General features: G+C 37.3%; 1 protein-coding gene across 2 annotated transcripts in view; it reads left to right on the top strand.

Annotated features, from left to right (window-relative positions):
• WDR70 (WD repeat domain 70) overlaps positions 1-14,951 on the top strand; it is a 290,352-nt gene extending 275,401 nt beyond the window's left edge. For both annotated transcript variants that reach the window (XM_045787291.2, XM_087867918.1), the window contains one exon: positions 14,771-14,951. In XM_045787291.2, the coding sequence (XP_045643247.1) occupies positions 14,771-14,858 (88 nt within the window). In that variant the 3' untranslated portion in view covers positions 14,859-14,951. The remainder of the gene's footprint in view (positions 1-14,770) is intronic.
• Positions 14,952-15,454: the final 503 nt, after the last annotated feature.

Raw genomic sequence — 15,454 nt, 5'->3', positions numbered from 1 at the left:
AGACTGTTTTCATTGTTGTAGGGCTGCCTGTTCTCATTCTTCTTCTCAGTAAAACTTTTCTATTTTTGCAGGTTTCCATGACTTTAAGCTATCTAGTAAACACCTCCCCCCAATTCTTGGTGATATTTGTATTGGAATTGAGTTAATGTATATATTAATTTAGATTGAGTTTTACAAAACTGGTTCTTTTAAACCAAGAGCAGGGTACATCTTTCTCTTCAGTCATGTCTCTTTGTATCTCAGTAGTATTTTTAAGTTTTCTTTATATAGATCTTTCCCATTTTCTTTTAATTTTGTTTCTAGTTATTTTTATCTTTTTATGTCATTGTAAATAGAATGTTTTCTTCTGCTGAGTTTGTAACTCCTGTGTATATGGAAGTGCTGTGTGGCCACATATATGTGTATTATTAATGTATAATAGGTAGTTGTTTTATATACAGCTATTTACCCTATTTTCCTGTTGTTTTCAGTAATTTTTCACTCAGTTTGTTTGTAGTTTCCAGGCATAAAATTGTATCATATGCAAATAATGATCAGTTTACCTCATCCTTTCTAATTATTTTAATTTACTTTTATTTTAATTTAAAAAAATTTTTATTTGAGTTTAGAGGACATACAATATTACATTATTTTCAGGTGTGCGACTTAGTGATTTGACAAGTTTATACATTATGCTCTGTTCACCCCAAGTGTAGTACCCTCCGCCTGTTACATCACTATTACAACATCATTGACTATGTTCCTCATGCTGTGCCTTTTATTCCAGTGACATATTCATTCCATAACTAGAAGCCTGTGTCTCCCACTGCCCTTCACCCATTTTGCCCAGCCCCCAACCCCCTCCCCTGTGGCAACCATCAGTTTGTTCTCTGTATTTATAGATCTGATTCTGTTTTTTGTTTATTCATTGTAGGGTTTTTGTTGTTGTTGTTGTTGTTGTTGTTTGGGTTTTTTTAGATTCCACTGATGAGTACAATCCTACACTACTTGTCTTTCTCTAACTTAGTTCACTTAGCATAATACCATCCAGATCCATCCATTGTTGTCTCAAATGCCATGAACTTATCCTTTTTTGTGGCTGTGTAGTATTTCACTGTGTATATGTGTATCTCACATCTTTCTTACTCATTTTTCTGTTGATAGACATTTAGGTGGCTTCGTATCTTGACTATTGTAATTAATGCTGCAATAAACATAGGGGTGCATGTATCTTTTCAAATTATTGTTTTTGTTTTCTTTGGGTAAATTACCCAATAGTGGAATTATTGGATCACATGGCATTTCATTTTTAATTTTTTGAGGAACCTCCGTACTGTTTTTCACAGTGGCTGTACCAGTTTACATTCCCACCAATAGTGTATGAGTTTTTCTTTTTCTCTACATCCATACGAACACTTGTTTCTTGTGTGTTTGATTTTAGTCATTCTGACAAGTGTGAGGTGATATCTCATTGTGGTTTTGAGTTGCATTTCCCTGATGATTAGGCTGTTGGCCATCTGTATGTCTTTGGAAAAATGTCTGATCGGGTCCTCTGCCCATTCTTTAATCAGATTGTTGGGGGGAGGCAATTGGTGTTGAAGTCTATACATTCTTTTTTTTTATTTAAACTTTTTTTTTTTTAATATTTTATTTATTTATTTGACAGAGATAGAGACAGCCAGCGAGAGAGGGAACACAAGCAGGGGGAGTGGGAGAGGAAGAAGCAGGCTCCTAGGGGAGGAGCCTGATGTGGGGCTCGATCCCAGGACTCTGGGATCATGCCCTGAGCCGAAGGCAGACGCTTAACCGCTGTGCCACCCAGGCGCCCCTGAAGTCTATACATTCTTTATAGATTTTGAATATTAACCCTTTATTGAATATGTCATTTGCAAATATCTTCTATTCAGTAGGTTGTCGTTTAGTTTTGTTGGTGGTTTCCTTTGCTGTGCAGAAGCTTTTTATTTTGATGTAGTCCCATTCATTTATTTTTGCTTTTGTTTCCCTTGCCTGAGGAGACACATCTAGAAAAATGTTGGACAGCTGATATCAGAGAAATTACTGCCTGTATTCTGTTTTAGAGTTTTTCTGGTTTCCGGTCTCAGGTCTTTAATCCATTTTGAGGGGTTTTTCGTGTGTATGGTGTGAGAAAGGGGTCCAATTTCCTTTTTCTGCATGTAACTGTCCAGTTTTCTTAGCACCATTTATTGAAGACACTGTCTTTTCCCCATTGTATATTCTTGCCTCCTTTGTCATGGATTGATTAAGCATTAAAGTATAGGTTTATTTCTGGGTTCTCTATTTTGTTGTATTAAACTATGTGTCAATTTTTGTGCCAGTAACATATTGTTTTGATTACTACAGCTTTGTAGTATGTCTTAAAATCTGGTTTTGTGATACCTCCAATTTTGTTCTTTTTTCTTGGGATTTCTTTGGAAATTCGGGGTCTTTTGTGGTTCCATACAAATTTTAAGATTATTTGTTCTAGATTTGTGAAAAATGTTGTTGGTATTTTGAGAGGGATTGCATTGAATTGCTTTGGGTAATATGGACATTTTAATAATGTTTGTTCTTCCAATCCATGAGCATGGAATATCTTTCCATTTGTTTCTGTCTTCAGTTTCTTTCATCAGTGTTTTATAGTTTTTGGAGTACAGTCTTTTACCCCTTGGTAAAGTTTATTTCTAGGTATTTTATTCTTTTTGGTGTAATCGTAAGTGGTGTTGTTTTCTTAATTTCTCTTTCTGCTACTTTATTATTAGTGTTTAGAAACTACTGATTTCTGGGTATTAATTTTATATCCTGCAACTTTACTGAATTGATTTATTACTTCTAGTAGTTTTTGTTGGAGTCTCTAGGATTTTCTTATGTATAGTATCATGTCATCTGCTAATGGTGATGATTTAATTTCTTTACCAGTATGGATGCCTCATTTCTTTTTCTGGTCTTATTATTGTGGCTAGGACTTCTAGTACTGTGTTGAATAAAAGTGACAAGAGTGGACATCCTTGTCTTGTTCCTGATCTTAGAGAGAAAGCTCTCAGTTTTCACCACTGAATGTGATGTTAGCTGTGGGTTTTTCATGTATGGCCATTATAATGCTGAGGTATATTCCCTCTAACCCCGCTTTGTTGAGAGTTTTTATCATGAATAGATGTTGCCCAATTTTGTAAGATAAGTTATCCTATCTAATTGTATTGACTAATACTGCCAGAACAATATTAAATAACATCATGATAGCACACATTTTTTTCTTAATTTGAACTTAAAGGAGTGACTCCATTAGGTTAAATCAGGTAATTGCCCTTTTCATAGGTGGGAAAAAAATCAAATATTGGCAATTTCATATTCAGTTTAATGATAATTTCTCCATAAAGCATAATTTCTGAAAACTCATACATACAAGATGTTGAGGATGAATCAATATCTTTCTCTTCTATTTATTCAATAATGATTTATTGAAAACCTACTGTAGGTCAGGTACTATTCTAGATTATGGGATATAGTAGTTTTTATGGAACTTATATTCAAGTTGGCAGAGACAGGCAATAAATAAGTCCCTAAATTTTAGGTGATAGCTAGTGCAAAGAATAAAAGTAAAATAGGGATAAGAGAATGTAGAGTAACTGCGGGGAGAAAAGGTTACTATTTTTTTAGATACGGTGATCGGGGTAAAACCTCTGCTATGTGATTTTTGACTTGAATGAAATGAAGGAGTGAGCCATGTAGATATCCAAGGGAAAAGCATCCCATGCAAAGAAAACACCATACAAAGACCAGAGACATGTTCATCTGAAATAGATGCTGAATTTTATTGGGTTCATTTATTGTATTTCTGTGAAAGTGATCATATGACTTTTCTACTTTGATCAATGAATATGATGAAGTATATTATTGGATTTCCTCATATTGAATTATCCTTGCATCTTTGGTATGGCTCTCACATAGTTACAGTTTATTCTTTGTCCTGTGTCAGACTGGCTTCATTAAAATTTTGTATGCTTTTCTACATATACTCTCAAACTGTTTTTAATACCATTAAATCTATCTACTTTGTAAAGATTTGGTAGAATTCACCTGTGAAACTGTCAAAACCTGGTGCTTTTGTGGAGGAGAGGGTAAATAGTAATTTCTTAGTTTCTCTCTTTTCCGTCCCCTCATGGTAAATACTCTGTTTGGACTTTCCAACTCTTCTGAGTCTGCTCAGTAATTAATATTTTCTTGGGGATTCATTCATCCAGATTTTCAGCTTTCTTTAAATTGAATTACTTGAAGCGGAAGTTCTTTTTGTTTTTTGGTGAGCATTAACAAATGATATTTTCCTGCATTATAGGTAGTTTAGTTATATTTACAGTTGAAAATGTGCTAGCTTCAATATTAGCTCTGCGAAGTGGGGAGAACAGGTACTGTCCCATCTTTTACCCTACATGTGAGGAGACTGAAGCTTGCGGTCCACGGTGATTGCAGCTGGCACTTCCTTCAGCTCTCTCGATCCCTAAACCAGTGAGCTTTGCAGAGGGCTGCGCTGTCTGTTAATATATACCCTTCTGCTGCTGCATTTCTCCCATCTGCTTCCTTCCACCCAATTTTGTCACCTTCCATTTATTGCATACTAACTAAGTTCATGGCACTGTCTGTGGCATGTGATTTGTTAGCCAGAGTCGCAGTGCTATTTCTCCTGTGTTCACCTGCTAGAGTATACTATTTACTGCCAAGTGGCAAAGTCTTTGAAGGGAAGCTAATATTTAAAAGGATCTTTTTGTAAAGGTCACTGTAATTGAGAATGTGTGTCTGGTTGTTTTTCTTCACGGCAATTGACTTCTGTCAGTGATGAAATGAAGATTTACTATATCTCACTTTATCACAGAAAAGCCCAATTAGACATTTACATAAATCTCCCTGCTTGCACATGACATATACTCACCTTTGTTCTCCAGTGATGATAACAGAGGGTCTTTAAACACTTTACCTGTGTTGATGGAGGATTCGAGTTTCATTCCTGGCACTAGCAATGTACTAGCCATGGAAGTTTTAAAACACAGCAGGATCACAGAGGCCTCTTGTTCAACCACACATGGTCAGATTCAATTACAGTTTCTTGTTAAAAGAAGTGGCTGTGGAGGGAGGGAAGAGGAGCTGGCTAGAGAGTGGGCAGGATATAGATCCAGAATGCTATTAGCTTACACATCACACAGAGATGGACGTGTGTGGGAGCCTGGACCCTGGCCAGCAGCCTGCCAGCCTGACAGCTCTGTCAGCCATGGTCACTTCTCTTGCCAGATAAACTGCCATTACTGCTGGTTCAGTCAGTTTAGTTTTCAGTGTGCATGTCCTGTCAGATACGGGATACTTGGATATATGTGTGTGTGTTAAAATATCATTCCCATGTATGAAGGATCCATTTAAAGTCATATTGAGTTAGTAGGCAGTATTTAAAGAGGTCGTTCTTTGAGTGAGTAAAGGTTTATATATTATTTTTGCCAAGAAGAGATATAAACCCACAGGGGGAAATGCAGTTTTTTTCCCTGAGTTATATTTAGGTGACTGGTCGTCCCTGTCCACCATATTCTTGTGTAGGGGCCAGCATTTCTCAGAGTGGTTTTGTGGACTGCCTCGTGCCAGAGTCCAGGGTGAGAGTAGGGGGTTAGAATGCAGTTTTCTAGACTGCACCTCAGACCAACTCAGATTCTGTGAACTTGGGGCTGGAAACCTGCATCTTAACAAGTTTCCCATGTGATTATTTTGTGCACTAAAGTAAATAAAGCACAAATCACAAATGATTTATCCCTAGAAAATGAAAACGTACAGAATAGATTATTCCAATTATAGAGATTTATACTGAAGACAGATTATTTACATAACCAAATAATTTCCCCCGGTATTTTTTTTTTTTTAAAGATTTTATTTATTTATTCGACAGAGATAGAGACAGCCAGCGAGAGAGGGAACACAAGCAGGGGGAGTGGGAGAGGAAGAAGCAGGCTCCCAGCGGAGGAGCCTGATGTGGGGCTCGATCCCATAACGCCGGGATCACGCCCTGAGCTGAAGGCAGACGCTTAACCGCTGTGCCACCCAGGCGCCCCCCGGTATTTTTTTTTTTAAATAGCAAGGTGTTGTGTGTATTTAATTTGTAAGTTATTTTACCAAATGTATTCTACATACAACTTTTTGAAAACATACTTTTTATATAAAGTGAGAACATGTGATAGCCAAAGCAAAGGGTAATAACAACAACACTTTTATTGTACTTATACCATGCCAGCCTTGTTTAAGAACTTTATATTATTCATTTAATCTTCACAACAGCCCTATGAAGGAGGCTGTATTATTTCCCCATTTTACAGATGAGGAAGTTGAGGCTTGTAACTTGACCAAAGCCACACAGGTAGCAGATGGCAGAATTGGGATTTGAAGGCAGTCTGGCCTCAGAGTCAAGCTTCTGCTCTCAACAACTACAGTGTACTGCTTCTCATCACCAAGCAACTGATGGCAGTCATGAAAAAAAAATTGAGTACTAGTGAAGCTGAAAAGACTACCGTGTGAGCCAGCATGGCATACCCCAACACTAGACTAAGAATCAGAAGTTTCGGGGTGTCATTCTCGTCGTGTGCTTCGCTGACATGGCCTGAGGCTGTTTCCCGGTGTGTGAAGAGAGCAGGGCTACAGTAACGCCCAGCTATACAGCTGAGAGAGGGTGCCCATGACACCTGGGCGGCCTCAGGCCTGTGTACTCTTCAAAGATTTTCTCCTTCTGACTTGTTTAACCATTTGGTGATAAGGCAGGTAATGGTGATTTTAGAGGGTTCTTTTGTTTTCCATTTCCTGTCTTTTCTCTTTCTCTTTTTATTTCCCATTTCCACAGGTTTCAGTATTTGTCCCTTTTTCTACCCTCACCCAGGCTTTGAACTCACACACCCAGCATTATGAGTTAGTGTGCCCTCTTTAATGAGTCCGAAATATGTTTATCTATTTTCCAAAATATTATGTGTTCATTTTTTGAAGAAAATAGAACATTCTTTATCTAGAAACATCATGTTGCTTCTCATCATCTTATTCATCCCTAATATTTAAAAAAAAATTATCTTTGATTAGCTGTTCACCAGAAAGAAGGGCCCATTTCAAGTGGAATCTTTTGGTCAAGCCCTTTATTTAATCTTAATAATTCTGCAATTGTGATGACTGGGTCACAGTTCATCTGGACTGTATTCATTCTAACAGGGTTAACAAGTGTGTCAGATTGTCAAGTCATGGCTATAATTGACTTTGGCTTTGAGGTTTTCCCTCATAATAAACAATGGGCCCTGAGCCAAAAAAGCTTGTGGTTTATACTCCCATACTGATGACTGAATATTAGAAGTGATTTCTCCTCATACTCCTTCTGTGACCCTGCAACTGGCTTTATGCTTTTTGAATGAATCATATCAGAAGAATATCCATAATTAAAAAGAATGTGACCCGTGCACTTTCCATTGCAGCTGAAAACATTCTGAAATTCTTCTGTGGCCTGAGCGCTAGTGAGGGAGTGTAGAAACCCTAGGTTAGAGCCTAGTCAGAAGAGAGAAGACAGCCCTGCTGACAGTTTGAATCTCTTGCGCAAGCAGTGCACCCCAGAAATGCCCTCACAGAATATTGCAGGGGGAATCTTCAGTCATTACTGACTATTCTACACAAAATTCCTCTGCATGGGAACACTAAAGGTGGGACTCAGTTTTTGTTGGGCTTCTGACATTTTTTTGTTAGCACACGATTGCTGGGAAAGCTCTTTGTACAAATATATCTGAGAATTCAGTTTGAAAGATGTCCCAAGGGGAAAATTATTCAGCACATAGTATCATCTAATCAGAATTGATAGATTTGAGAAAGACATTTGCTTAAGCTTTTATCTTTGCTTATGAAATAATAACTATTAGCAAATGCAGAGTTTACTGAAGCTAAACAAAATGAAACAAAAAACCTTTCAGCCCTTCTCTGGTTTATTTAATGGTTCATAACAATAACTGTGTTGATATGTAATCTATTCTCCTTTTCTTAGTAACTCTAGTAAACAAGTTGACATATATAGTCAAGTGAAAAATGTTTACTATTCACCAAGTGAGTTAATCAAACTGGAAAACAAGTTTCACATCAGCCTTCTGTAAGTTAAAGTTTTCAGTTAACACTTAGAAAAATGGATTAGTATGGGCCATAAACCAGTAAATTAGATAAGCTGATTTCAGTAAGGTGGGTTACTCTGCTGGTCCTCAGTGAGGTTTACCATGTCCCTACTGACCTGTCGAGCAACTGCAGTGATTATACCCTTGGCTGAATGGAATGTTCCCCCTTTTCCTTCAAGTCAGTCTCTTTATAGGCTTTTGTTTTGGCCAACTGAATAAATCTTCCGTGAGGCTGGAAGTTTGAGTTAGCAACTTCCTGTCTCTTGAGAAAGGAGGTATAGAATCCTGGAGGAACTGATTAAATAGAAGACGGGAATAGGGATACCTGGGTGGTTCATTCGGTTAAGCATCTGCCTTCAGCTCAGGTCATGATCCCGGGGATCAAGTCCTGCATCAGGCTCCTTGCTCAGCGGGGACCCTGCCTCTCCCTCTGCCTGCTCCTTCCCCTGCTTGTGCTCTCTCTCTGACAAATAAATAAATAAAATATTTTTTTTTTAAAAAGACAGGGTAATGGGTCAGAAATGGAAATGCTTTCTCAAGGTGATGGAATATATTTCTTGCTCATTTTTTATTTATATTTGTATTTCCTGAGTTCCTGCCATGTGTTCAGTGCCCATTTGGTTTGGTTTGTTTTACTCTTCATTATGGAAGGACCCAACAAAGTCTGTGTTAAAATCAGTGTACAAATTCTGTTTCTTCAAGCAGCCCAGAAAGGAATCCACTTTTGTAGCCAGTGACAATGTTAATAGAGACTTGGGGAGTATTATTGTTGTTGTTTATTTGTTGGTTTCCTGTTGGTTTTAAAAGCAGGGACTTCTGGACTAACTTCTAAGTGTTTTTAAATCCATTAGCGTTTTTTGGGGGGTTTTTTGGTTTGTTTTTGGGTTTTTTTGGTTTTTTGTTTTGTTTTGTTTTGTTTTTTGCATGTGTCGTTTTACTCCTACTTGGCATTGTTGATTTATTTTTATAGTAGTTTTTTATGTCAAGGGCAATTAGGCCATCCCCTAGGGAAGAAATCTTTCGGTTCTATTCCTAACTCTGCCTAATCATCTCTGTTTCTCATTGTCTTAAAAAGTAGTGACTGAAGAAATCCATTTTAAATGTCCTAGAAAATCTGAATTAAATTTTTTGGGGGGGTCTTTCTCATATATGAGTTTCCAAAATTTTTCACAAGAATAACTGTTGGAAATAAATTTAAAGATAACAGTTACTGAAAAGAAAAGAATAGCTGCAAGATTTAGAGCTGTAATTCTCTTAGTTTGCTTCTGTAAAACGCTGGAATTCTCTAGACTAGATAGAGATGTTCAGTGTACGCAAGTCAAATACTCCTTTTTGAAGAACTTGGTCTTTATTCAGCAAACCACATATAGCTCTTAGGGAAGGCTGTGAACGGTGCTGTGGGAATGTTGGTATTGGGGGCAGGACGGATTGGAACAAGGGAAACTCCTCTCTGTGGGCCACATCTCCCCTCACCTGCTCATGCCTCACTCCCAGGGATTAAAGACTGTTCTGTCAGGGCTGGGCCTGTGACAGTGCGGCCTTGAACCCCGTTCCTTCACCCCGTCTTCAGTGGCATCATCCAGGGCCGGCTTCTCCCAAGGTGAGAAGTACATTCCTACAGTTAAAGGAAGCTCATTGTGTGTCAAAGTTGATGTTAAGAAGACAGATCCTACTCCACAGCCTGGTTTCAGAGCCCTTCTCCACTGCTTTCTTTCCCCAGCTGGGACGGAAGGTGTTCCCACGGTGCTGCTCAGTGCGCTCTACCAACCAGTACTCATGAGAGAAGTATAGGAATTGAGAGTAAGCAGTTAGAAAATTGTGGAGCAATTTGATACATTTTTGGAATCTAATAAAAATTTGAATTTGTACTTTGCAGTCTTTTTATTTTTCTAGAAACATAGTATTTGTTTGAAGGGATTGGAAATTAGAAAACAAAGTCTGGCCTTGCACCACAGATGGTTGGAGAAGCACTGCTCTAGGCAGGACCCCAGATTGGAGGCTAAGGCCTTCTCCAGGGTGACTCCTATTTATTCTAGAAGCAGCTTCATTATTTCTTATTCCCAAGTCCAAGAGTCTGGTTCTTCTTTTAAACAAAAACATTTTTTAAAATTTTGGTAAAATATACATAAAACTTACTCTCTTAACCATTTTTAAGTGTACATTTCAGTAGAGTTAAATGTATTCACTTTGTTGTGCAGCCAATCTTCAGAACTCTTCTCATCTTGCCAAACTAAAACTCTGTACTCGCTAAGCAAGAACTCTTCCTTTCCCCCTCTATCCAGTCCCTGGCAACCACCATTCTGCTTTCTGTCTCGTGGATATGGCTACCTTGGTACCACATATAAGTGGAATGACACAGTATTGTCTTTTTATGACCGGCCTATTTCACTTAGCATAATGCTCTTAAGGTTCATCTATGTAGCATTTGCCAGAAATTTCTTTCCTTTTTAAGGCTCAATAATATTTCATTGTACGTATCGCCACATTTTGTTTATCTGTTCTCCTATCCACGACACTTAGGTTGCTTCTACCTTCTGACTATTCTGAATAATGTTGCATTGAACATGGGTGTACAAATATTTCTTTAAGACCCCACTTTCAGTTCTTTTGGGCATATTTCCTGAAGTGGAATTGCTAGATCACATGGTAATTTTATTTTTAATTTTTTGCGGAACTACCATGTTGTTTTCCATAGAGGCGTCACCATTTTACATTGCCACCATCACTGTTCAGGGGTTCCAGTTTCTCCACATCCTGGCTGATACTTGTTATTTTCTGGGTTTTGTTTGTTTTTTGTTTGATAGTAGCCATCCCTGGTGGGTATGAGGTATTATCTCATTGTGGTTTTGCTCTGCATTTCCCTAATGCTTAAGGATGTTGAGACTCTTTTTATCTACTTGTTAGTCTTTTGCTATCTTCTTTGGAGAAATATCTATTAAAGTCCTTTGCCCTGTTTTTTTTAACTGTGTTGTTTGGGGTTTGTTTTTTTTTTCCATTTTTGTTGTTATTGTTGAGTTGTAGGAGTTCTTTATATATAATCCCTTATCAAATATACGATTAGCAAATATTTTCTCCCATTTCATAGGTTGCCTTTTCAGTCTGTTGATTGTGTCCACTGATGCACAGGTTTTAATTTTGATACAGTTCAATTTACCTGGGCTTTTTTTGTGCTTATGCTTCTGGTGTCTTATCAAAGAAATCATTGTCATATCCAATGTCATAAAGCTTTTTCATAGTATTTTATAGTTTTTGCTCTAGGTTTAGGTCTTTGATCCATTTTGAGTTAATTTTTGCATATGGTGTAAGGTAAGGGTCCAGTTTTATTTATTGCATTTGGTACAATTTTGCCAGCACCATTTTTTGAAAGGACCTTACTTCTTACACTCAGGTATTCTACCTGGCCAATAAAATGAAAGATAAAGTGATATGCAAGCACTGCTGGGAAAATTTGGACACTAGCTTCTCCTTGGCTGTTTGAAAGCTAAATGTCATAATTTGATGTTGCATATACATAATATGGTTATTTTGCTGGCAGCATTGTTATTAGTTCAAAAAAATGGAATTTAAAACACTAAATTTCATGGAGTTCCTCAAAGAGACCATTCTACCTTCCAAACAAATTCATATCCCCCAGGTTAAAATACCTGGAGAGGACCAGGGAATAAACTGTTGTGGTCTGGTAATTCAGCATGACAGTCTAAGTGATCCTGGTGTAAAAGTTACTCAGCGAATTTTGCTGAGTTTAGTGCTGGGGGAGAAAGGTATCTCCTTTGAAAACTAATATATTTCTTTTTTCTTTGTCTTGGCTACTAGGAAATTGAGTGTTGTATTATTATGTTTACCCTTTCCTTCTACTCATTCGTTTTGATTTTCTTTATAAATCCATTTTATTGAGGTATAATTTATGTATAATAAAATGCAAAATGCACCCATTTCAAGACTTGACAAATGTATACACCTATGTAATCACTTCAGTGAAGGTTATGGAACATTTCCATCCCCCCAAAACATTCCCCATGCCTCTTTACACTCATTACGCCCTTTCTGCTCCCTGTGAAATAGTTCCATTGATTCTATGCCCTTCAAGTTAGCCACCAACTTGCAAAAAATACTTTTGCGAAGTAGGTAGAATATGAGAGCAATTACTTAAATGAAACAGTCTTTTTAAGCTCTAAGTTCTGTTCTTCCTGTGATCTGTCATTTAATTTCTTTTTTTTTGTACCCAAAAAAGCACCATTAAAATTTCTTAGTACTTAAGTCTCATTACAACTAACATTGATGAGCTGGTGTATTCCGAAGCATATCATTACAAGACCATGTTATTTTTTTTTCTTTAGAAGTTAAACATCTAATTCAAAAGGATTTTTAAATCAAATTTGTTCCCATGTGGGTTTGTCCGTACCTCAGTGGTCCACATCTTTGTCAGAAGATGAAATATGTAGGGGCACCTGGGTGGCTCAGTTGTTAAGCATCTGCCTTCAGAATGGGGCGTGATCCCAGGGTTCTGGGATCGAGTCCCGCATCGGGGTCCCTGCTCTGCTGGGAGCCTGCTTCTTCCTTTCCTACTCCCCCTGCTTATGTTCCTTCTCTCGCTGGTTGTCTCTCCCTCTGTCAAATAAATAAATAAAATCTTAAAAAAAAAAAAAGAAGATGAAATATGTAATGGGCACGAGTTGCCCTACTATCGCATGTTAGAGAGCCAGTGTGAGGACGGGGGGTGCTTTCTAGTAACTCAGCAACTCATGACCTATGAAAGTCTGCAGCTGTTTTTGGAAACATTAGAGCTGTTACTTGTTTGTAGATGTCATAACAGTGTCTTGAAGTGACAAGAATTTCAACCAACTGGATTGTGTGTGGGGACACCTTGGGTTCCAGGTAGGTGTGTGGGTCACTAGAGAGACAGGAATTGTGACTAACTTATGCACAAGGAATTCTAGTACCTGGCGTGCATCAGAGCAACATCAGCATGAATGTGGATGGTTTAACTTCTTCCCAGGATAATAAAGAGACAGCAACAAGTAACATAAGGTTTTAACCCTGTTTTTACTTGTCAAAGAAAAGGAATGGTTGTTGTCATTATTTTAGCATTCTGGAATTACCTTGATATAATGAATTAAATTCAAGATGAAGATGTAAGCTAAGATATATCATCTTCAGATATAGTGCTTTAATATTTCCTTGTAATGTGTGCAGCCACTCTGGAAAACAGTCATGGAGGAGGTTCCTCAAAAAGTTATAAATAGGATTACTCTACAACCTAACAATTGCACTACTAGGTATTTACTCAAAGGATACAAAAATACAGATCGAAGGGACACATGCACCGTGATCTGATGCTCGTAGCAGCATTATCAACAACAGGCAAACTATGGAAAGAGCCCAAATGTCCATCAACTAATGAATGGATAAAGAAGATGTGGTATATATATAATGGAATATTACTCAGCCATCAAAAAGAATGAAATCTTGCCATTTGCAATGATGTGGATGGAGCTAGAGAGTATTAAACTAAGTGATCTAAGTCAGAGAAAGACAAGTACCAAATGATTTCACTCATATACGGAATTTAAGAAACAAAACAGATGAACCTATGAGAAGGGAAGAAAAAGGAGAGGCGGGGGAGCAAACCATAAGAGACTCTTAACGATAGAGAACAAACGGGTGGGGGGATGGGCTAAATGGGTGATGGGCATTAGGGAGCACACTTGTTGTGATGAGCACTGCATTTTATATGTAAGTGATGAATTACTAAATTCTACTCCTGAAACCTAAAAAATAAAAAAGCTTTCAAAAAACATTTCCTCGTAATGTGATAGAGCTGTTTTTAAAAGGGAATCAGCAGTAACATAACCAGAAGGAGCATGAACTATAACCATTTCACATATTCTTGAAATTATTTTCTGTGTAAATGATATAAAAAGGAAAATCATTGAACCAGGTATGTTTATAAAGCACAGAACATCCTAACGCAAAGATTGCTTCATATACCGTGTGCCAGTATTACAACAGTGGTGTTAGTGATGTATCCTAAAATGCTTGCCATTTCTGTGCGTTGAACTGGGTGTTGGGGTGGAGAGAATGGCCATCTGTTTGTTTTGTTGTTTTATTTTTTCTGGCAGTGCTCAAGTTACTCTATATATTATCTATTACTTGAGACTCATTAAATAAGGAAGTGATTATCTCAAATTCTCCTGTTCATGTGCACCATAATCACATGTATTTGGACTACTTAAGTCTAGGAACAACACAGAGAGCTGTAAATAAAGATCATGTGTGTTCTTGCTTGGTGACTATAATTTGGACTCCCAAACAGTCCCAGTGAGCCTGATGTTTGAAGTAGAGGGTGGTCATGAATATACGAGATTGTACTGAATTTGATGTACTTTCATTTTATTTAAGAAAAGGACAGCATACATAGCCTGCCCCAGAGGGGAATCTTTAAGAGAATCTTTGGCTCTTTTGATGAATAAAATTAAATTTCTATTATCTTTTTCTTTGCCAGAAGTTTAATGATTGATATTTATTTAATAATTGAGATATAGTTGATTCCCCAGATGTGCTTCCACTTGCAAAGTAGCAAAGTCTAATCTAGTAAACACTTGCTGACTAAATTTTTCCTCTTTTCATTAACTTTCTTTTAGGACTCAGCCCAAAACCATGTTTGCCCAAGTTGAATCTGATGATGAGGAAGCAAAGAATGAGCCAGAATGGAAAAAACGTAAAATTTGAAGACTCTCACATGAGAGCTCTTTGCATGAGGGGGAGTGATATTGGACAGTTTTTTGTTTTTTAATGAAATAAAAAATACATTTTTATGAACAACTTTTGTAGTTTGCATTATTGGACCATTCAAAAAATTGGTAGCTACCCTTCACTAAAATTGTGCTTACATTTTTCTTAATTACAACTATGAATCTATATTATAAGTAAATAAGAAACAGATTCTTAGCCTATTACCAAGTAGTTTAGGTATTTGAAAACTTTATTCAACAATTATTGGTCTTGTACAGATTCTTACAGCATTGAAGGAGGGAAATGTACATTGAAATGGACATGAGTCTTGAGCAATTCTAGGATCATAATATGGAAATAGACATCAAAAGTTTAATATTTCTGTATAATTTCACAATAGTTGTTTACATGATTATAAATAATTAGGCTGAGTTCAGGCTAAAAGCATTGCTATGCTAGGAAAGAACATGTATCTGATTATCCTTAAACAGCAGAATACAGTGGTTAGGATTTAGGAAGCAGGCTGTGAAGTCAGACCCATGTGGGTTCAAACCTTGGCTCTGCTCTTTACTGTCTAGGTCACCTTGGGAGTT

The sequence above is a fragment of the Ursus americanus genome, chromosome 15, assembly GCF_024610735.1.
Source record: "Ursus americanus isolate L20-20 chromosome 15, mUrsAme1.1.p, whole genome shotgun sequence".
NCBI classification, from domain to species: Eukaryota; Metazoa; Chordata; class Mammalia; order Carnivora; family Ursidae; genus Ursus; species Ursus americanus.
The sequence above is the reverse complement of the archived record's forward strand: the minus strand, read 5'-3'. Positions and strand labels throughout refer to the sequence as shown.